This window comes from Vipera ursinii (assembly GCF_947247035.1).
Source record: "Vipera ursinii genome assembly, chromosome: 15".
Classification (NCBI taxonomy): domain Eukaryota; kingdom Metazoa; phylum Chordata; class Lepidosauria; order Squamata; family Viperidae; genus Vipera; species Vipera ursinii.
The window spans coordinates 5018415-5039314 of record NC_139528.1 but is presented as its reverse complement, the minus strand read 5'-3'; the positions used below and the strand labels follow the sequence as shown (position 1 = coordinate 5039314).

At 50.7% G+C, this 20900-nt stretch overlaps 1 protein-coding gene across 1 annotated transcript; it reads right to left on the bottom strand.

The window, feature by feature from the left end:
- Positions 1-1130: 1130 nt before the first annotated feature.
- Positions 1131-11001, bottom strand: CFL1 (cofilin 1). The gene is made up of 4 exons (XM_083374054.1): positions 10790-11001; positions 6481-6788; positions 3958-4034; positions 1131-2055 (listed from the first exon to the last, which is right to left on the bottom strand). The coding sequence occupies exons 1-4, from the start codon at positions 10790-10792 to the stop codon at positions 1943-1945; spliced, it is 501 nt and encodes a 166-aa protein (XP_083230180.1). The 5' UTR covers positions 10793-11001; the 3' UTR covers positions 1131-1942.
- Positions 11002-20900: the final 9899 nt, after the last annotated feature.

The window sequence follows — 20900 nt, the reverse complement described above, 5'->3', positions numbered from 1 at the left end:
TTCTAGAACCTGGGTGGACCCCATCTTGAGAGAAGGAAGTGAGGCTTCCTTGATATTCGGCCTGTGTGGAAATCCGTTTGGTGAAATGGGAGTTTGCCGATCACGAGAGAAACCTAGATTAACGATCGCTAGAGACGGATCTTCCAACCCCTGAAGGCAGCCCGGTTAGATATTAACTATGTTCCAGAAACATGTGAGTTTAATCTGCTCCTGCTTGAAGCCTTAAGAGCTTCTCGACCTCAGCAACTGGAAGAATGGGTGGACTTTCAACTCCCAGCGAAATCCTGGGAGTTGCAAGTCCGTACATCCAAGGTTGAGGATTTTAGAGAGGGGTGGTGGGGAAAAAATCGCTCTAAAAAAAGGTGGGACACCTTTGCCAATTTTTCCCCAGAAGGCAAAATTCGTTAGCTCACTCTTCCATGAAATACATTTGTTCACCAAATGTAGAATTTAAATGAGGACGGGTAAGGTGGCTAAGAGGAGAGAGAAGGGATCTACTGGCAATTCCCCCCCCCCACACACACACACGTAAACTGAAATGGGGCAGAAGGTTAACCTGAAAATCCACATTTCAAAATTGAAGCGTTTTAATTCCTGGAGGTCCGGAGCTGGGAGATAAGACCCTAATGATTGGGGAGGAAAAAGGAAATTTTGTGTCACCTAGTTGGGTAATAAAACATAGGCAAGAAAATTTCCAAACTCAGACACACACACACAGAGTTAATCTCTTTGCATTGAGTTGGTTGGTTGAGATGGTGTGACCCAATCCTACATCTGGGTGTGAGACAAAATTTCCTTTTTCCTCCCCAATCTCTAGATTTAAGGAGTGGTGATAAGATTGTAGGGTCCCTGGGTGCTTTGTGAGTTTGTGGTTTTCTTGCAGATGTTACATGACCCAACTTCATCAGTGCTAGAACGAACAAAATTCTTTCTCCCTTCTAGCACCTGGTTGGGTCATGAAACGTCTGCAAGGAAACCTCCCAGCTCAGAGCGCCTCAAGGACCCCACAGTTCAACCCCCCACCCCCAGAGCTACAAATAATTTGCCTCCATCCGTAAGAGATTAACCCCATTTTGACGCCAGCCCCCCCTCCCCAAAAGCCAAGCAAAGAAAACGCGAGATGCTAAAGGTGAGAACTATTTTTTTTCTTTTATTACCGAAGGTTCTCGATGGTGCTGCTTCCATACGTTTGTTAATTCCACCCCAACGTAGAGATGGGTGCAACTGTTTGTTTTTTTTTCTCCACAATATTTTATTTGTACACAGTACTACAGACAAGCACAGAGCTAGTATGGCAGTTAGGAAGAGGAAGGGGGAGGAAGAGTTGGGGAACGCAGATGCCATTCCACGCTTTCTCAAAAAAAAACCCAACCCCAAAACGCACGCACGCACGTACAGAGACCCCATTAAAAAAAAACCAAAACTTTTTTTTGTACACACTGGAAAAAAAATGGGACTAATTCTGGAAATTAGGGTCCCCGTTAGTCCCAACCGTCGGCTGCTTACCACCATCGTTATCCTTGAGGAAGAGGAGGTGAATGGAGGAAGCAAGTGGACCAAGAAAACGGAGGAAGAGGCTGAGGGATGGAGACACCCCCCTCCCCCTTAGGAATGTCAACTCAAGAGGTTTGAGAGAGAGAGAAAGAAGGAAGGAAGGAAGGAAGGAGTGGGGGCGGGAAAGAAGCTGTAGCACGTTTGGCAACTTCGAACAGCAGCCTGCCAGGCCAGCTGTTGAGACAGGAGGGGAGAGCACCAAGGCTGGGAACATGAGAAGGTAAGAGGGAAAAAATAATAATAATAAAAAACTGGAATGGAACAGAGAAAAGGAAGGAAACCCCCCCAAACCCCACCCCACCCCCAACAGTAGCACGGGGCCATTAACATGGAAGCTCCAGAGTCACTGGCACGACAGGGGACCTGGGAAAGGGAGGAGGGGGGTGTCTCACACCGGCTTGCCCTCCAGGCTGATGACGCAGTTGCCCCCCAGCTTTTCCGCTAGACTCTGGCGGTCTTTGATGTCTTCTAGGCCGTTCGCTTGCCATTCGTGCTTGATCCCTGCGAGGGGAAGAGGAAGGAGAGGTGAGATGGGGAGGAGGGGGGTCTTCTAGTCCAAACCCACCCCACCCCCAGCGCGGAAGCGGGCAATTAAATTCCCCCCAAGCGGCCGAGTGAGAAACCGGGGACCGTGGCAGAGGGCCACGGCGACAGGGGCTGGTAAAGGCCTGGTGGCACGCGCAGGGTGCAGGTGCTAAATTAAAAAATTAAAAAAAAATAGCCCAAAAATGACATAAAAGTCCCAGGTCTGCCTTATATTTTATTTGTGCTTTAAATTTCAAGCCGCCCTGAGTCTTCGGAGAAGGGCGGGATATAAATGGCATTATAACCATCCTTTCCCATCCCTCGTTGGAGGCTGACCCCCCCCCCCACTCCCCTTTGCCCAGAGAACAGAAGTCTGGCTGCAGAGAAACCAATTAAATGGTAGTAAAATAAACGACGCCATTTGCTCTTCCCAAAGAGAAGCGCCCACTTCTCCTATCAAGTCAGGCCCCCACCCCCCCCACCCCCCAAAAATTGCTTGTACTGGGGAAGTGGGGGAGATGGCTGTACTCCGGAATCCCCCACCAGAACTGGTGGAGCCAATGAAAGCCACCTCCAACTTTTAAATTCCCAGCATCTCCTTGATGCAGTTTGAGACTGTCTGTCTGTGTGTGTGTGTGTGTATGTGTGTGTGTGTGTGTGTGAGAGAGAGAGAGAGAGAGGGAGGAAGAGGGAGAGGGGGGGAAAGGAGAGGGGGGACCTAAAGTGGGTGAACAGCTAGTCCATGACGACCACTATTTCCACTATTAAGCAAGGTCGCTGTTAAGTCAGCCCTGCCTGACTTTTTCGATCATTGCCGTGGCTGTTAAGCAAACCCCCTGCAGTTAAGTGAATCATGCGGTCATTAAGCGAATCTGAATTTTGTCCGAAGCCACAAAGGGCCATCCCATGGTCTCCGGACACAGCAACAGTTGTAAATGCACGTCGGTTGCCAAGCGCCTGCATTGCGATCGATCGCACAACCGCGGGGATGCTGTGCTGGTCGTTAAAAGTGATGAGGAAGGGCTGTTTTAAGACTTTTTTCTTCCCCCCCCCAATGCCATTTTGAACGGTCGCTAAGCAAATGGTCACTAAGCAAGTGGTCGTTCAGTCAAGGACTATTTGCAGGAGCAGCTCAACATTGGGGGGAAGGAAAGTTTGGGGTTTTTAAAGCCCCGAGGAAAAGCCCAACTGATTGACCCTTATTTGGTAGCTCTCAACTTACGACAACGGAGCCCAAAATTTATGTCGCTAAAACGGAGCACTGGTTAAAGCCAGCTTTGCCCCATTTTACGACTTTTCAGGCCACGGAAACAGTGACCGTCATAAATAGGAGTCGGTTGCCAAGTGCCCGAATTCTGATCCCGTGACCGTCGGGGCTGCTGCAACGGCCGTAAAGTGTGAAAAAAGGACATAGGCCGCTTCCCCCCCCCCCCCGGTGCCGTTGGAACTTCAAACCTGACCCTTTTCTGACTTGCGGACTTCAACTCCCAGAATTCCTCAGCCAGGCACACAAAAGTTGGGCCTCCCTCCAGCCAATGGGGAGAAGCAGAGCACTTGCTCACGCTGTGCCATTTTCCTATAAACCTCCAACGCCGGGTCCGAGAAAAGAACCAATTGGAGGACAAGCCGCAGCGATGGTCGTTCGGCACCGGGGTCCCCAACCGGGGCCACTGGAAGACTTCTGGACTTCCCCTCCCAGAATTCCTCAGCTTAGCAAAGCTGGCTGAGGAATGCTGGGAGATGAAGTCCATAAGCCTTGAAAGCCGCCACGGTTGGGGAACCCCTGGTTCCGCAGGGTCCCCCGTCAGCCCAAAGGGCCGCCAGCTGGCACAGGCCCTGCCCCTCCCTTCGGAGGTGCCCACACCTGCCGGCTCTCACCTGGAAATTTCTTCTTCAGGGCATCCTTGGAGCTGGCGTAGATCATCTTGCTCTTCAAAGGAGCACTCTCGGGTGCCCTGCAGGCAAGAGACGGCAACATTCACACACCGGGCGGTGTTACTGGCCACCTCCCCGCCACCACTCCCCTCACCATTTATTTTTATTTATTAAACATTTATGCTAGCCGCGTCTCCCTCCGAGGTGACACTCTTGTTCCTCGTGCCGTGGAAGAAGCAGGGTTTTCAAAACCGGCAAAGGTGGAAGATGTTATTCATCAATAAATCCCGCCCCGCCCCCAGCAGAAATAGCACTTATATACTGCTTCGTGTTTTACAGCCCCCTCTAAGCGGTTTACCCAGCCAGCCTTTTACCCCCAACAATTGGGGGGGGGTTTCCCTCATTTTACCGACCTCAGAAGGACGAAAGGCTGAGTTTCCTTCCTAAAACTTTTTAGATAAATAATATGCCTGCAATTTGTTTGAACTGTCTCATTTATCGGAACCACGACAGTGTCAACTTAAGCCGGTCAGGATCGAACTGCTGGGAGTGGGCAGAATAAGCCTGCAACACTACATTCTAACCACTGCGCCACCGGTGATAGGACAGCAAATCGCCCTTACTTATATACCGCTTATAGACCCGCTCTAAGAGGTTTACAGTGTCAGCCTCTTGCCCCCTCAACAATCCGGGTCCTCGTTTTGCCAACCTCGGAAGGACGGAAGGCTGGGTCAACCTCAAACCAGCCAGGTCTAACTGCTGCTCTGGGCAGTTAGCCTGCAATGCTGCATGCTAGCCACTGCACTATCATGGCTTAAATGGGGGGCGTTCTCGGAAGGAGGAACATTCTCCGAGACCCTATATACAACATAACCCACCCCCCCACCCCCATGAGCCTTGCTGGTTGAGAGATTTAACAAAGGGAGCCGAGCACCTGTGCCACCTTCGGGCTAGATCTCATGCCTGCAGTCATGAAGCAACGGGAGGTGCACCTTTAAAATGAAAGTGCGGGGGGGGGGGTGTCTTCCAACCTGGCCCTTTTATGACTTGTGGACTTCAACTCCCAGAATTCCTCAGCCAGCCATGCTGAGTTAGGGGGGGGTCTTTGGCAGGAGAAGAAGAAGGATGCTGGGACTCCCCCCCCCCGTGCTCTTTTCACCCAGGCTCCAATGGACGAGGAGCCAGAGACCAAGGCCAGCCCCAGACACCTGTCTCCAGGTCCTCCATTATATTATGCAGATCATTTAAGTTAATTACTGTTTTCGCGCCGTTAACAGACTAGGATTGAAGCAGCCGTCTAGCTTAGGAGCCTGTTCCCCAGTTATTGAGGCTGGAAGGGAGAGGAAGGCCTGAATTTTAAAGACGGGGAGGGAGGACAGCTCAATGCCCTCCGGGGCTCTTTGTGCCAGTAAAGGGGGGGGGGCGCCAGTCGTGGCCGCCCCCCACCTCACATGCTGACGGAGGGAAGGAGCTTCTTGAATGGCACACAGCCAAGCAGCTTTGATTAAAGAAAGGCGAAGCCACCAATTCAGATGGGAGGCTGGGGGCAAGATGCCAGTCTCACACACTCACACTCACACACCCAGCAAGGGGGCACTGCAGCCACCTCGTGCCCCTGGAAGCAGACTTGGTTTAAGTAGCATCAGGAAAAGCTCCCAAAATAGAGAAGAAAGCACCTTCTCTGCTCAGAGTATCCAGCCTTTAGTCACAGAGAAAAGGGTCTGGAGGGAGGGGGGAGAAGGTTGGCCACACCTGAAGCTGTCAAGGAAGGAAGGAAGGAAAGAAAGAGGGAGGAAGAAGAGAGGAGAAAGAGCAAGGAAAGAAGGAGAGGGAGGGATGAGAGAGCAAGGAAGGAAGGAAGGAGAAAAGAGAAGAAAGGAGAAAGAGCAAGGGAGAGGAAGGGAGAAGGAAGGAAAGAGAGAAGGAGAAAGAGCAAGGAAAGAAGGAAGGAGAGGGAGGGACGAGAGAGCAAGGAAGGAAGGAGAAAAGAGAAGGAGAAAGAGTGAGGGAAGAAGGAAAGAGAGAGGAAGGAGAAAGAGCAAGGAAAGAAAGGGAGGGAGGAGAAAAAGGAAGAAAGGAGAAAAGAGAAGGAGGAAGAGTGAGGGAAGAAGGAAAGAGAGGAAGGAGAGAGAGCAAGGAAAGAAAGGGAGGGAGGAGAAAAAGGAAGAAAGGAGAAAAGAGAAGGAGGAAGAGTGAGGGAAGAAGGAAAGAGAGGAAGGAGAGAGAGCAAGGAAAGAAAGGGAGGGAGGAGAAAAAGGAAGAAAGGAGAAAAGAGAAGGAGGAAGAGTGAGGGAAGAAGGAAAGAGAGGAAGGAGAGAGAGCAAGGAAAGAAAGGGAGGGTGGAGAAAAAGGAAGAAAGGAGAAAAGAGAAGGAGGAAGAGTGAGGGAAGAAGGAAAGAGAGGAAGGAGAGAGAGCAAGGAAAGAAAGGGAGGGAGGAGAAAAAGGAAGGAAGGAGAAAGAGCGTAAGGAAGGGAAAGAGAAGGGAGGAGGAAGAGGGAGGGGCACGGAGGGGGGAGGGGGCTCACCAGAAGAGGAAGACCAGATCTTCCTTCTTGCTCTCCTTGGTTTCGTAGGTGGCGTCGTAGAGGGCGTAGCGGCAGTCGCTGGGGGGCAGCATGGCGACAAAGTGCAGGTAGGGGTCATCCACGGTGTCTCCCAGGTCGCCCACCAGGATCTCCTTCCCGGCCTCCAGGATGATCTTCTTCTTGTCCTCGCTCAGGCAGAAGATGACGGCCTTCTTGCGCTTCTTCTGCTCCTCCTGGGGGGCGTGTTTGCGCACCTTCATGTCGTTGAAGACCTGGATGACTTTGTCACAGACGGTGACCCCAGAGGCCTGTGCAGAGGGGGGGGGGGGCAGGGGGGAGAGAGAAAGACCGAGGGGGGGGGAAAACGTTCAGCGTCGGCCCCCGTGAGGCTGCCACCATAGGCAATCAGAGGAGGACGATGGGTGGACTTCAACTCCCAGGATTCCCCAGGTAGTCAACTTACACTCCTTTAGTTACAAAAGGGGGGGGGGAGCAACTTAGGACGTTTTCAGACTTACAACTACACACACACACACACACACACACACACACACACACTGGATTCAAACCCAGGCCCTTGGCAACCAACATGCATTTACGACGGTCGTAGGGTCACGTGATCGCCATTTGCACCTTCCTGGCTGGTTTCTGACAAGCAAACCTGCAGCGATTCGCTTAATGACCATGGTTTTTTTTTTAAAGGTTGCAAAAAATCAGACGTTAAATTCTAGCCTTCATCGTGATCACAAGTTGATGACCCGTGCAAGATTGCTACAGGCAAGAAAAGCGGTGGGAGGTTGCAGGCACAGGCTAGGTTTTAAAGTCACAGTTGGTTAAACCAGGTTTACTGAAACAAGACCGTTGATCAGAAGATTCCCGTAATATGCTAAACTAGAAACCACAGCTGTCAGCTACCGGGAGTAGCCGGGATGCTCTTCAAATGCTCTACCCTATTTCACAGAATATTCCCATGTTTGAGGGGCTGCCACAGAGAGGAGGGGGGGGGGGGTTTCAAGCTATTCTCCAAAGCCGCAGAAGGCAGGAGAAGCAGCAACGGATGGAAACTAATCAAGGAGGGAAGCAACCTGGAATTAAGGAGAAACTTCCTGACAGGGTGGAGTGAGGACAATTATCCAGTGGAACACCTTGCCACCAAAAGGTGTGGGCGCTCCATCGCTGGAGGTTTTTTAGAGACAGCCTTTTGTTCGAAAATGGCACAGGATCTCCTGTTCGAGCAAGGGGTCGGACTAGAAGACCTCCAAGGTCCCTTCAGACTGTTAAGACCAAGGCAAAGGATTGGATGGCCACAAAAGGCTGCATCGCCCCGCTCTGCAACCTCTGCAACCATTTGTGCCAACCTCGGCCTGGCGCTGATGATGACGACGGCGCCGAGCTGTGAAAAGGGAACCGATCGGCTTGAGATCTCAAAGCTCCTCTGCAGAAAACCCATTTTAGGATAGCAGTGGCACAACGTGGCCAAAAAAAAAAGAAAGAAAATAAAGAGGGAATCCGGGTTCTTGGGTTATTCGGGAGAGCAGCCCAGCCAATTAAAATCACCGCAACCAGGCCACGGCTTTTGTGTGTCTAGGCACTGCATGTCAGGGCACCTCCCCATCCCTACAGGGTGGGGGGAGAGAAGGAGACATCGTCCTGATTACAGAGGCCAGGGAAGTTTGAAGAGTCTGCCGGGACAGCCAGCCGGATGATCTTCCCGTTGGCTCCATCCAAAGCCTCAGCCTCTTTCATTAAAGGCAAGACTTTCGCAAGGACGGGCGCGGAGGAAAGCAAGCTTCCAGCCTCGGGAGAAGAGCCCATCCAGGGCAAACTCCGCGCTCCGGACTGACCGAGGAAGAGGAGGCAGGAGAGCTGGGCGTGGCACCAGCAGAGAGAGAAAAGAGAAGAGAGAGAGAGAGAGAGAGAGAGAGAGAGAGAGAGAGAGAGAGAGGAAAGCTACAGTCTTTGGCAATCCCGTCTTCCAGATTCCCTGGGAGGAAGCAGAAGGGGGAGGAAGCCCAGCCCAATTTGTAGCTTGAAGGGGAAGGAAAAGGCACAGGCCGAAAAGAGCCGGTGGTGGCCCGAAGCCGCCAGCTGGGCAGATGGTGCTCGGGCTGCAGAAGGGGAAGTGGCGCCCTGCTGCAGAGAGGGGGGAGAGGCTGGCGAACGAGCAGAGAGAGATTGTGAGAAGGAGGCAAAGAAGCGTGTGGGGGGGGAAGAATCCAGGATTGCACAGCTGAGAAGAGGGAGGCCTGCAGAGAGAAAGGGGGGGGGGTGTCGCCAAGCACAGAAGAAAGAGCTGGAAGGGACCTTGGAGGTCTGCTAGTCCAGCCCCCCCCTCAACCAAGAAGCCAAAGGGAGATGGGAAGATAGGGCAGGACTGAAAGGGCTAAGAGAAAATGGGGGGGTGGGGTGTCAAGCAAAGGGAAAGGCCAGCGGTGACCGCTCAAGGGGGTCTTTTGGCAGGCTGGTGGGGGGGAGAGAAAGATAGAGGGGTGCAGGTGTAGAATCGATGCAGGGAGGGAAGAATGAGGGTTGTCGGCATAAAATTGGGGGGGGAGGGGAAGGAAAGAGTCCAGAAACAATAGTATAGCTAGACAATTACAATTCCACACACGTCACACTTTTGTTCTCCTAAAGCCAGAGGGATATTCTGCATTTATTTTCCCTTCCTCATATATAGAACTTGTGATCCGCAAGCCCTGGAAAGGTACAGGGCCTACAGTCCCCATCAGTAGCGGAGAATTGACACAGTGGGGGGGAGGGGGGGGCGCTACGTCCCCCAGTCAGGACAGGGCCTCCGGTTCCCATCATCCCCTCCCACCGCACAGCAGCCGGCCCACACTGATGGGGGAAAAAAAATCATGCCGGCCCATGTTCCCCTCCTGCCTCCATTGTACAACACAGCCCTTGAAAGCAGGCGTGCAAAGACACAGGAGGGGTGGGTGGGTGTGTGTGTGTGTGGAGGGGGAGAAATTCCATCCTTCTCCGGCATGTGTCGCTGGGGATAATGACCCTCCTTGTCTTCCAACCATCTTGGGTTGGCCAATGAATCCCAGGGCCGGAGGTGGATGGATGGATGATGACTCGAAGGGTGGGGTGGAAATAGGATGAATACACCGCAAAGTCGCCCAACAGCTCCCGGCAAAGGGGAGAAAACTAGGCAACAATTAAAAAAAATGAGAATTTTTTTTTGGGGGGGGGGTGTCGAATAGAGCCTCTTCCTCCCCCCACTTGCAAAGCCTAAAGGGGGGAAGGGGAAGGGAATGAAGCCATGATTAGAGGTTGCATTGGGGGTTCCTGGTCTTCCCCACTATTTAGCCAGCAAGAAAAAGGTGGGGGGGGGAAGGGACAACTTTGGGTCACCCAACGAAATCCAGCAGGAAATTGGGGAGGGGAGTAAAGATGAGCCTAAGGAAGGGGGGAGAGAGATGGGGTGGTGGGGGTTGCATTTTGGCTTCTTCCCCCCCAAAAAAAAATCCAGGGAGGCATTAGGGCAGAAGAGGGAGCTAGGTTAAGGTTGGGGGAGTCACATCAATGGGAAGAGGGAGAGAATTCCTTCCTTCCAAGGTGGGGGGGGCACAGACGGGGGTCCCCTCATGTTTGCAGGGGAGAAAGGAGACCATCCCCAAATTGGGTGGAAGAGAATAAGAGACTGGAGAATAAGACTGGGGGTGGTGGTGGGGGGCACAAAAGCCATGGGATACTCCACTTCCCCCTCCTCCAGACTTGCAGGTTGGGGGGGGGGGAAAGGAGACCCCCCTGCACACAAATTGAGAGGAGTTACCAATTGGGGGGAGGGGAGAGAAGAAGAAATCATTTCATTTCATTTATTATATTTGTATCATCGTCCCTTATAAGGTGGTTGGAGGCAGAGGGGGCCGTGAGGATGCTCCTCCAGCCCCCCCCCCAACATGCAGGGTTTGTGTGTGTGTGTAAGGGGGGAAAGAAAGCAGCCCCCCCACCAAATTAAGAGAAACCGGGGGTGGGGGCTGGGAGAGAAAAGACACTGAGGAAGAAGACTGGGGGGGGCACAAAGGACGGAGACACCCCCCCAAAAAACTGGGAGAAGCAGAAACCGGGGAGGAGGGGGAAGGGAGAGGGAAAAGACCCCGAGAAAGGGAATATTTTTTTTTGGGGGGGGGCCTTGAATGAAACGCCCTCAGGGAAGCCAAGATAGGGATGCCCGGCCTCTCCCCCCCGTCGCCTCCCCGAGGAAGCCCCCACAAAATGGCGGCCGGGAGACAAGATGGCGGCCTAACGTGTCTGTGTGGGGGGGGGAGAGCGTGGAGACGGGGCGAGCGGCGGGTCTTACCATGGCGCCGGGCGGTCGAGGCGGCGAAAAGAGAAGAGGAGAGGAGAGGAGAGGCGGCGGGGTTCTCGGAGGTCCGGGCGGCTTCTTAGCCTCGTCAGCTCTTCCGCGGCGGCGGCTTCGACTGGCGGCTGCGCGTCTGGCGAGGCCCGAAAGGAACTGCGGCCCCGCCCCGCCTTGGCCCTTCCGCTTTAAGGCACCGCCCGAGGAGGAGGGGGACACTTCCGGTCTGGAGCCGCGCAGCCTGCCGGGAAAGCGAGTCTCTCCGCCTTCCTTTTCCCCTCCCTTTCGGACGCCCTTCGGAGGAACGGCGTTCGGGCGCGTGGGGAGGAGGGGAAGGGGAGGCGTGGTTGCCATGGAAACGGGAGGCCTGCTCCTTTCCTTCCTCCCAGGCGCAAAGAACGCCAACTATTGTTATTTTTTTAAAAAAATAAATCAATAAATCAATAATCATTGTACATTGGTCCCCGTCGGGAATAACGAAAGACATAAAACCAGCTGTCTTTTCTCCCGCGCCTTTCTCCTCGTGGGCTGTTCAAAAGGCTCCTGGGGAAGCCGCCTCTTCGCCCGGGGGCACATGGGAAATGTAGTTTGAAGAGAGTGGAATGGGAGGAAGAAGAGAAAGTGGAATGAATGAGGTTTTGTTTTTTGTTTTTTTGTGTTTTTTTTTAAGGAGGGAAGATGTCACTCGAGCCTTCTTTTGGAAATTAAAAGACTTTCCGGATTATCTGCCAAATTAATTCCTAAAAATTCGTCTTAAGATGCAGAGCATTTCAATGGCCTTTCCCTTGCTAAATAGCGCTTGGTCTGATCCCAAATCCCACTTTATAAAATTGTAAATGGAGAAAAGAGGGGGAAATATTTCGTTTTTTCTCCCCTATGTTTGCTCTACTTTTTCTCCCAACTTGATTTTGCAGTTCAAGAAGGTCAAGCCTTCTATTTTGAAATTATCCAATGTGTATTTAAAAAAGCCACGGGATAACATTTATAAGAAAGGACAGTATTTTACACTAGGAATAAGAACCCCCAGAAAAGGGGAAAGGCGGCTTCAAAAATCATAAAACGTTTTTTTAAAAAAACTATTGGGGTTGAGCTGCAAACTGCAGGGGGTTTTTTTATAACAAAGAAAAGGTTTTTTTATAACACAGAAAAGTTACTTAATCCTTTATTTTCACCTGAAAAATCCTTTTCATAAGCAAAATCCTTTCTGCTCCAAAAATGCAAAAGCCTTTTTTAAAAAAACATAAAATGTCAAAAGGAAGTAGGCTTTCATTGATTGGCTGATTGATTAGTTTTCCACCAGCAACCTCAGGAGAGCAAAACAGCCCACTTGGCAATTTTTTTTTTATCACTACAGTACCCCAACTTTCACTGCAGCAAGAGCCGAAAAACCAGCTTCTGTACTGGCTCACCATTGCTTCAAAAGGAAAACACTACTAAGCTAATGCTTAATCCAAATTAAATTGTTTTCCAGGTTGCCTTGAAGCCTAAATGAAGAAAACAGGCTGGGCTAGCAGAGGGGGGGGGGGGGAAACCCTGATCAAGATAACTCTAATAGCATGTTTTGCAAATGCATTTTGTAGGACTTTTGCAGTGAACACAGATGATTGGACTTAAGTCTACAGCTGGTCCTCAACATACGACCACAATTGAGCCCAAAATTTATGTTGTTATGTGAGACATTTCTTAAGTGACTCTTGCCCCATTTTACGACCTTTCTTGCCACCGTTGTTAAGTGAATCACTGCAGCTGTTAAGTGAGTAACCCAGTTGTTAAGTGAATCTGGCTTCCCCCACTGACTTTGCTCGTCAGAAGGTCACAAAAGGGGATCACGTGACCTTGGGACACAGCGACGGTCATAAATATGAGCCGGTTTGATCCTGTGACCACGGGGATGCTGGAAAGGTCGTAACTCTGAAAAACGGTCATAAGTCACTTTTTTCAATGCCGGTGTAACTTTGAGCGGTCGCTAAACGAACTGTTGTAAGTCAGGGACGGCCTGTACTTTTTAGGAGAGGGGGAAGAGCAAAGACTCGTAACAGTGACTGAGGGTAATTCATCCTAAATTCAAAAAAAAAAAAAAAACAAAATAGAAATGAAAGATAAATCTCTTTTTTCACCCATTGCTCTAACTGGGTTCGAGAATGCAGATTTTCTAGAGACGTTTTGCCCGACCAATCAATGGGCGAAAAGCTTGGCCACAATCCAGTCTACGCAACTAAATCAGCTCTCCAACTATCCGATGCTTAGGCGAGAAAGCTTGAAAGGTAGAGAAAGAAAGGCTGTAGCTTTGCAACTTCGAACCCTTTTTTTTTTTGCAAAATCCCCCGCAGCCTGCTAAGAGAATTTAAACGGGGGAGGGAGGGAGGGAATTACTAGATTTTATTTTGGAAAAGGAAAAGCAACAGACATTCTTTGAGAGAGAGAGAGAGAGAAAGGGAGGGAGCAGGCACTCATAAATTATATGCCCTTTTTAGGGGGGGAAAAAAAGACAGAGGAAAAAAGTTTTGGTTTGCCAGCAGGAAAATTGCCCAGCTTAAAAAAACAACAACGCGTGAAGCGGGAACAAGCATACCCTAAATACTTTTGACCCGGGCTCTGCCCGAATTCACAAAAGCCCTGCTTAACGTCATCCGCATCCCACAATCCAGCTTCATCACCCTCCTTCCTTTTGCGCTCCACCCTTCTTTGAACCAGGATAAAAGAGTCGGGGGGGTGGAGGGTATGGGGGGGGTGGTGGGCATGGAAGAATGGTGCTTTGACCGAGATCCCCCAGCGGCTGGCCATCTCTTAACCCTGGTTCAAGGCTCAGTCGCTGGAGCCCCGCAAGCTGGCTAACCTTGCAAGGCTCCAATCTTGGCTACTTTCGAGGTGTTCTGCAAAAGCCCTGAGCCAGCCTGCGGGGTTCCTTTGAGGGATGAATCTGTTCTCAGAAAGCAGGAAGTGGGGTAATTGAGGAAGCAAGTGAAGGTATTGGAGTCCTGCAATCATTTATTTCCTTCGCTCCAGCCTCTGTCTGGAGTTTTCCACCCTCTTTTGTTCACTCTCTTCTCTCTGCTCTTCCCCTCCCCTCCCCTCTCCTTTCCACTTCCTTCCCTTCCCTTTCTCTTCCTTCCCTTCCCTTCTCCTTTCCTTCCTTTTTTCCTTCCCTTCCTTCCCTCTTCCCTTTCCTCCCTTTCTTTCCTTCCCTTTTCCCTTCACTCTCTTCCTTTCCTTTCCTTTCTTCCTTCCCTTCCCCCCTCCCCTCCCTCTTCCTTTCCTCCCCTCCCTCCTCTTCCCTTCCCCTCCCCTCCCCTCTTCCTTCCTTCCCTTTGTTCCCTTCCCCTCCTCTGCTTTCCTCTTCCTTCCCCTTTTCCTACCTTCCCTTCCCTCCCTCTGCCTTTCCTTTCCTCCCCTCCCTCCCCTCCCCTTCCCTTCTTCTTTCCTCTTTGTTCCCTTCCCCTCCTCTCCTTTCCTCTTTCTTTCATTCCCTTATTCTATTCAACCTGCTTCTATTCTCCCTCTCCCCACCCCCACACTTCCTTTGTTTCAGCAATCTATATTCTTATGGGGAAAGGGCAGCCTTTAGCCTTTGGGGTTTTGCTACGTTGGGGCTCCACAGCAGAACAAGACCAAACCTTCTCCCCATCTTCTGGCTGACCCACGCCGAGGCACGTGGGCGGAAAGCTGCAGCCCACAATTATTATTTTTTTTAATCTGCTGCTGCTGCACAAAGAAGGGAGGGGGGCCCTGATCCCCTTCCCTTTTCTTAAGCATCACTGCAGTTTTCTAAATAGGGAATCTCCCTGTTCTTCCACACCTTGGCGAAATGCTCACAGACTCGAAACACAGAATAGAAATCAATTACACTGTATGTTGTTGTTGCTTTTTTTTTTTTTAAAAAAAAAAGCAGAATTCTCACTGTCCAAGCAGAGATGGGAGAAATAGTACCGTTTTATACCTCGAGGCCAAAATTGGAAAGCTGCACCCCATTCTGGTCACCACGATACCAAAAAAAAAAAGACGTTAAGACTCTGAAAAGAGCGCAGAGATGAGCAACAAAGATGATTAGGGGGCTGGAAAATAAAACATATAAAGAACAGTTGCAGGAATTGGGGCTGTCTAGTCCAGGTGGCTCAGTGGGTTAGGACGCTGAGCTTGTCGCTCAGAAGGTCGGCAGTTTGGCGGGTCGAATCCCGAGTGCCGCCTAACAGAGTGAGCGCCCGTTACTCGTCCCAGCTTCTGCCAACCTAGCAGTTCGAAAGCACGTAAAAATGCAAGTAGAAAAATAGGGACCACTCCGGTGGGAAGGTAACGGCGTTCCGTGCGCCTTTGGCATCCAGTCATGCTGGCCACATGACCACGGAGACGTCCTCGGACAAGCGCTGGCTCTTCGGCTTTGAAGCGGAGATGAGCACCGGCCCCTAGAGTTGGAAACGACTAGCACGCATGTGCGGGGGAATTCTGGGACTTGAAGTCCACAAGTCATCAAAGGAAAGGGCCAAGTTTGAAGACCCCTGGTCTAGTAGTCTGATGAACAGAACGACCAGGGGAGACACGATAGCAGTCTTCCAATATCTGAGGGGCTGCCACAAAGAAGTGTGGGGGGGTGTCAACCTGTTCTCCAAAGCACCTGAAGGTGGGACAAGAAGCAAGGGATGGGAACTAATCCAGGAGAAAACCATCCACAGTTAACCAACCACAATTAATTCCGGCTTGCCTTCAGATGTGTGTGGTTGCTCCATCACTGGAGGTTTTCAAGAAGAGATCAGACAACTGGCGTAGGATCCATTTCCCTGAGCAAGGACTAGATGACCTTCAAAGCCCCTTCCAGCCCTAGGATCCTACAATTAGACAAGGCAATGCTATTACTATCTGAGACGAGGGTTTTAGGGGAAGTGGAAAAAGAGGAGAGTTCAGAAGTTCACAATAGATGATGGAATGATCCTGGACGCCGTCAGAAAACTGTTGGAAATGCACGTCATTTGCTAAGTGCTCCAATTTTGACCGCGTGACGGTAAGGATGCTGTGACGGTCATAAAAGCGAAGACTGTTCTTAAATCACTTTTTTTCAGTGCAATGTTTTTTTTTACCTGTACTCTCTTTTAGCCAACTCACCTCAAAGAGTTGTCGTCACAGGGCAAGTATGAAAGGAAGGACTTTGTTTGCTACTGCAACTTGTGCGGAAATAAACATGGTTTGTTGACTAATAAATTAGTCAATAAATGGTTTATTGGCTAAATAAATTATAAATTAGTCAATAATGGTTTATTGACTAATAAATTAGTCAATAAACATGGTTTATTGACTAATAAATGAGCACCCGGAATACCTTATATGGGCAAGTCCTCAACTTGCCACAACTGAGCCCAAGGCTTCCGTTGCTAAGCAACACGGTCATTAAGTGAATTTTGCCCCTTTTACGATCTTTCTTGCCACAGAACTAGAACTAAGGAGAAACTTCCTGACAGTTAGAACAACTCACTCGTGGAACAACCCTCCTCCGGAAGCGGTGAATGCTCCAACCCTGGAAGTTTTTAAGAAAAGACTGGACAGCCATTGGTCCGAAATGGTATATAGGGTTTCCTGCCTGAGCAAGGGGTTGGACTAGATGACCTCCAAGCTCCCTTCCAACTTTTTTATTTATTATATTTGTTAATGGAATCACTGTAGCTGTTTAAGTTAAGTCACATGGATGTTAAGCGAACCTGGCTTCTCCACCGACTTTGCTTGTCAGAAGGTCGCAAAAGGGGATCCCGTGACTGAAACAGTCATAGGTACGAGTCAGTGGCCAAGCTTCTGAAATTGGATCACGTGAAAAACGGTCATGTCACTTTTTTTGGGCGCCAGTCACTAAATGAATTGCTGTAAGCCGAGGACTATGTGTGTTAAGTTCCTTATTTCTCACCTATGGCTGGCGTGGGGTGTCCAGCCCCACCATCGCCCTGTAGGAACTCGACTCAAACCAGGCAACTGTCTGAATGCGGCCCACGGGCCCACCTTTGGCACGTGGGCCGAAGCCAGCCCGTATGATGGGTCCATGAATTGCCTCATTGTGCGACGGCAGCGAAACGGAGGCGTTCAGCTGTTGGGACAAGGGACTTTTGTGGGCAGAGATGCCAAAGGAACTTTTTAATTTCTCCTTCCATTCATTCCCTTTTTATTGACTTCCCCCCCACATACACACCCCCTTTCCCTTTCGTGCACGCCTAAGAAGGTACTTCTCAGCGAGACCTTGCAGCTTTTTCAGTTTTTCCTTCCTGAAACACAGCTAAAAATAAAAATAGAACAAACAGACGCGGCGAAGGAGTGGTGGGGAGGTGGGGGAGAAACGCCCATTGCTTTTCAGTCCGAAGTGATTTCCTGGTGGTGCTGGATTCTTTCCTGCGGATCTGGTCCCTTGGCCCTCTCTGTCGCAAAAATGTTCAGTTTTGCTGCACTCCTGCCCAGCCATAGAAGAGGGGGGGCATCTCTGATGCAAAATCTGGGGCCCCCTCCTGCAAAACGGGACTTCCTTTCTGAAAAAGCAAGGCGTTGGTTTCCTCCTCGCCAACACGTCTCTTTTGCGAGTTCCAAGCAACACGCACAAAAAAAGGGACAGGCTTGGCCGCCCCCTCACACCCCAGGCTACCCCATCCATCCATCCCCACCCCACTCCCGCCCCCTCCCCTCCTTGGGAGGCTCAAAAAGCACCAAGGCACCGTGCAGCTAAAAAGGCAAAGCGGTTGGAGGACAAGCTGCGTTCGCACAACACGCCGAACCCTTTTTCGACCCGGATCCGGTGCAGAAGGTCGTGCGAACAACCAGCCGGCCGGGCTTCCCATCCCATCCCACCCACCCGCGGTGCGCGCTCTTCCCGATTGCAATTGTGCAAAAGCGCCGGTGGGCAGAAGTGCGTGGAAGTGTGTGTGTGTGTGTTTGGGGTGGGGGTGGGCTGTTGCGCAACGGGCACGCCGATGTTGTGCAACCCGGAGAGCGGGCAGGCGAAGTGGGGAGGGGTTTTTTTGGGGGGGTGGGTGGGAAAGGCGGCTGGAGCGTCGGGCAAGCGCAGGGGCGGCCCAACCAAGCGGGGCCGGGCGAGGAAGACACGCGCGCTCCCGCCTCCCCCTCTTCCTCCTCTCCGCCAGGCTGCGCAGCGAGTCCAAATAAGGCGGTGATGGAGCCCCGGCAGCGCCGCCCGCCCGCCCCGCAGCCCGATTTGCCCTTATATGGGCATCTGCAGCCAGGGCGCCCTCCGCTCGCCTCGCCCGGGTAGCGCAGTCCGGCGGGAAGGAGGGGAGGGGCGGGGCAGGGCCCGCTGCGGATGTGACTGCAAAAGGATGGAGGGAAGGAGAGGGGGGAGGGGGGTGGATGCCTGGATGGAGAGAGGGAGAGAGGAATGAGGGATGGAGAGAGGGATGGATGGATGGATGGATGGAGAGAGGAATGATGGATGCATGGATGGATGGATGGATGGAGGGAGAGAGGCAGAGAAGAAGGGAGAGAGGAATGATGGATGCATGGATGGATGGACGGAGAGAAGGAGAGAGGAATGAGGGATGGAGAGAGGGATGGATGGATGGATGGAGAGAGGAATGATGGATGCATGGATGGATGGATGGAGAGAGAGAGGGATGGAGAGAGGGAGAGAAGAAGGGAGAGAGGAATGATGGATGCATGGATGGAGGAGATGGATGCATGGATGGAGAGAAGAAGGGAGAGAGGAATGATGGATGCATGGATGGAGGAGGCGGATGCATGGATGGAGAGAGGGAGAGAGGAATGATGGATGCATGGATGGATGGATGGAGAGAAGGTGGGAGAGAGGAATGATGGATGCATGGATGACCGATAGAGAGAGGGAGGGATGGAGAGACGGAAGGGGGGAGGGAGAGGGAGGGAGGGAGAGAGGAATGAGGGAGGGAGGGAGGAAAGGAGGGAGAGAGGAATGATGGATGCATGGATGGAGAGAGGGATGGAAGGAGAGGGAGGAATGAGGGAGGGAGAGAAAGATGGAGGGATGGATGGATGCATGGATGGAGAGATGGATGGATGGAGAAATTGAAGGAGGGATGGAGGGAGAAGGAAAGATGGAGGGATGGACAAAGGGCTGGGCATGTTGCCAACCAGTCAGGATAGGTTCTCAAGACCCATGATGCACTCCTAGGAGAAAGCTGGTGGATCCTAAGTTTGGGGGGGTGGGGGGCGGTGTCTCCCTGAAAACAGAGCAATCATATTCTGCCTCAACTGGGCCTTTTTAAGTGAATAATTTGTGGCTCTCCAGAGAGTTTCTCAATATTAGCAACTTTGAGAGGGCGGAGAGCTCCTAGCCCTCATGCTTTCAGATGGGCTGACTTAACAACTGCGTGATTCACTTAACAACCGCTGTGATTTCCTTAAGAAACAAGGCGCAAAAGGTTGTAAGAAGAGATTGGACAGCCATTTGTTTGGAACAATGTACGGTCTCCTGCTTGAGCAGGGGGTTGGAGTAGAAGCCCTCCAAGGTCCCTTCCGACTCTGATTCCCTAACCGCAGGCCATGTGGGTCCAGGCTGATAAAAACTCCAGAACGTGAAAGGGAAACACGTAGAACTTAAAAACTAGCCCCTCCTCCACAACCCTGAATGCTAATAATAATTGATCCTGAATTTAGAAAAATTAAGATTTTTTTTTGTTTTTCTTAAGCAGAAGTGTGCATTTTTTTCAGAGATCGGATTGGAGGCAAACAAAGGTGGTGACTTTTGGCAAAGCTGATGGAAAGCATTCCCGACGCGGAGTCAAGCATGTTAGCCTACTGTATATTAATAAATGAGAAATAGAAGGAGACACTGGGCAGGTTTACTTGGAGAAGAGAAGGCTGCGCGGGGGGGGGGAGCTGACAGCTGTCTTCGTAGCTGTCTGAAGGGCTGTCATGTCAAAAGACGTGGTGGACTTGTTCAGACCTGTTTCAGAAACCAGGAGAAGAAACCAGGTTAAATTACAAGGAAGGTGATGTGGGTGGAACATCCACAAGAACTGCTTCAAAGGGAAGAGCTGTTTGCCGGTGGAACTGCCTGCCTCAGGAGATGGTGGGTCTTCCATGGATGAGCTTGAACAGAGGCTAGATGCCGCTCAGAGCCATCTGAACTGCAAGATGGGCCCAAATAAATTTGATAAAGAAACAAACAAACAAAATCATCCCATCTTTTCAAACCCACAAGCAGATTTCACTCTTATTTTTATTTTTCCGCTCTGCTTGATAGCATTTTCCCCAAATTACTTCAGGGGTTAAGCAGACCTGGAGTAACACCAACCGATGCCCTGAACAGAGCCCACCGAGGTATCTCTCCTCGCACGCAAGCCAAAATCTCATGCCAGGAGACGGTGATAAATGTGATTTCTTGGCAACACCTTCCAACCAAACCTTTAAACTTTAGTCATTGCCCAAGCTGATGAAAACATTTTCTAAACAATGCAGATGAAAATCGAACAGGACAAGGAGGCCAAATACGGGAAAATTCAAACTAAAGTTGGGCGTGGCTGTGAAAGAGTTAAAGGCGTAATTGCTAGGAGGGGGGAAAAATGGGGTGCCCCTCCTTTATGCCCTAAACAGGGGCTTAGTTTTCTTAATGGTTAATCCAGGGCTGGCATTAAATGCCAGCTTTTTCTTCCAAAGTACAAATTGCAAAGCGAGGGTAGAAATTAAGGCACTAAATCAGATCAAAGGCTGGGTTGAGTCTAACATGTTGTTTTGGTAATAGTAGAACTAGTTTAAAAGCTGGTTAAAGCATAATTATTCTGTTGTGCGGAAGCCAGAAAAGTCTGTGGGGAAGCAGAAAGGTTTACCCGGTTAAAATGTTTGGAATAATATTCCTTATTCATATTTTTTTCAGTGAAAATGATCTTTTAGCAGGCGATGGGAAAGAAACCTCTTCTGTTGAAATGCAGAATATAAATAGATTTACTATTATTATGAACAGGAACAAACTGCTACGCTTTTAACCAAATTAAGAAGCTTAGCTGGAGACTGATCCACCTAAAAAAACCCTGCCGATTCCATCAAACTGTTACTTGCTTGTCCAGAATATTGATCATTGTGCATATTTTGAAAATACACGAGTAATATTCTGTGCAGAGGTGTTAGCATCTGAAGCAGGAATTTGTGTTTTACTTCCAAT

Coding starts and splice junctions, on each gene's coding strand:
- CFL1 (XM_083374054.1), bottom strand. Junction 4,035..6,480: donor GATCTGGTCTTCCTCTTCTG/GTGAGCCCCCTC, acceptor TCTTGCCTGCAG/GGCACCCGAGAGTGCTCCTT. Junction 2,056..3,957: donor CCTGAAGAAGAAATTTCCAG/GTGAGAGCCGGC, acceptor TTCCCCTCGCAG/GGATCAAGCACGAATGGCAA.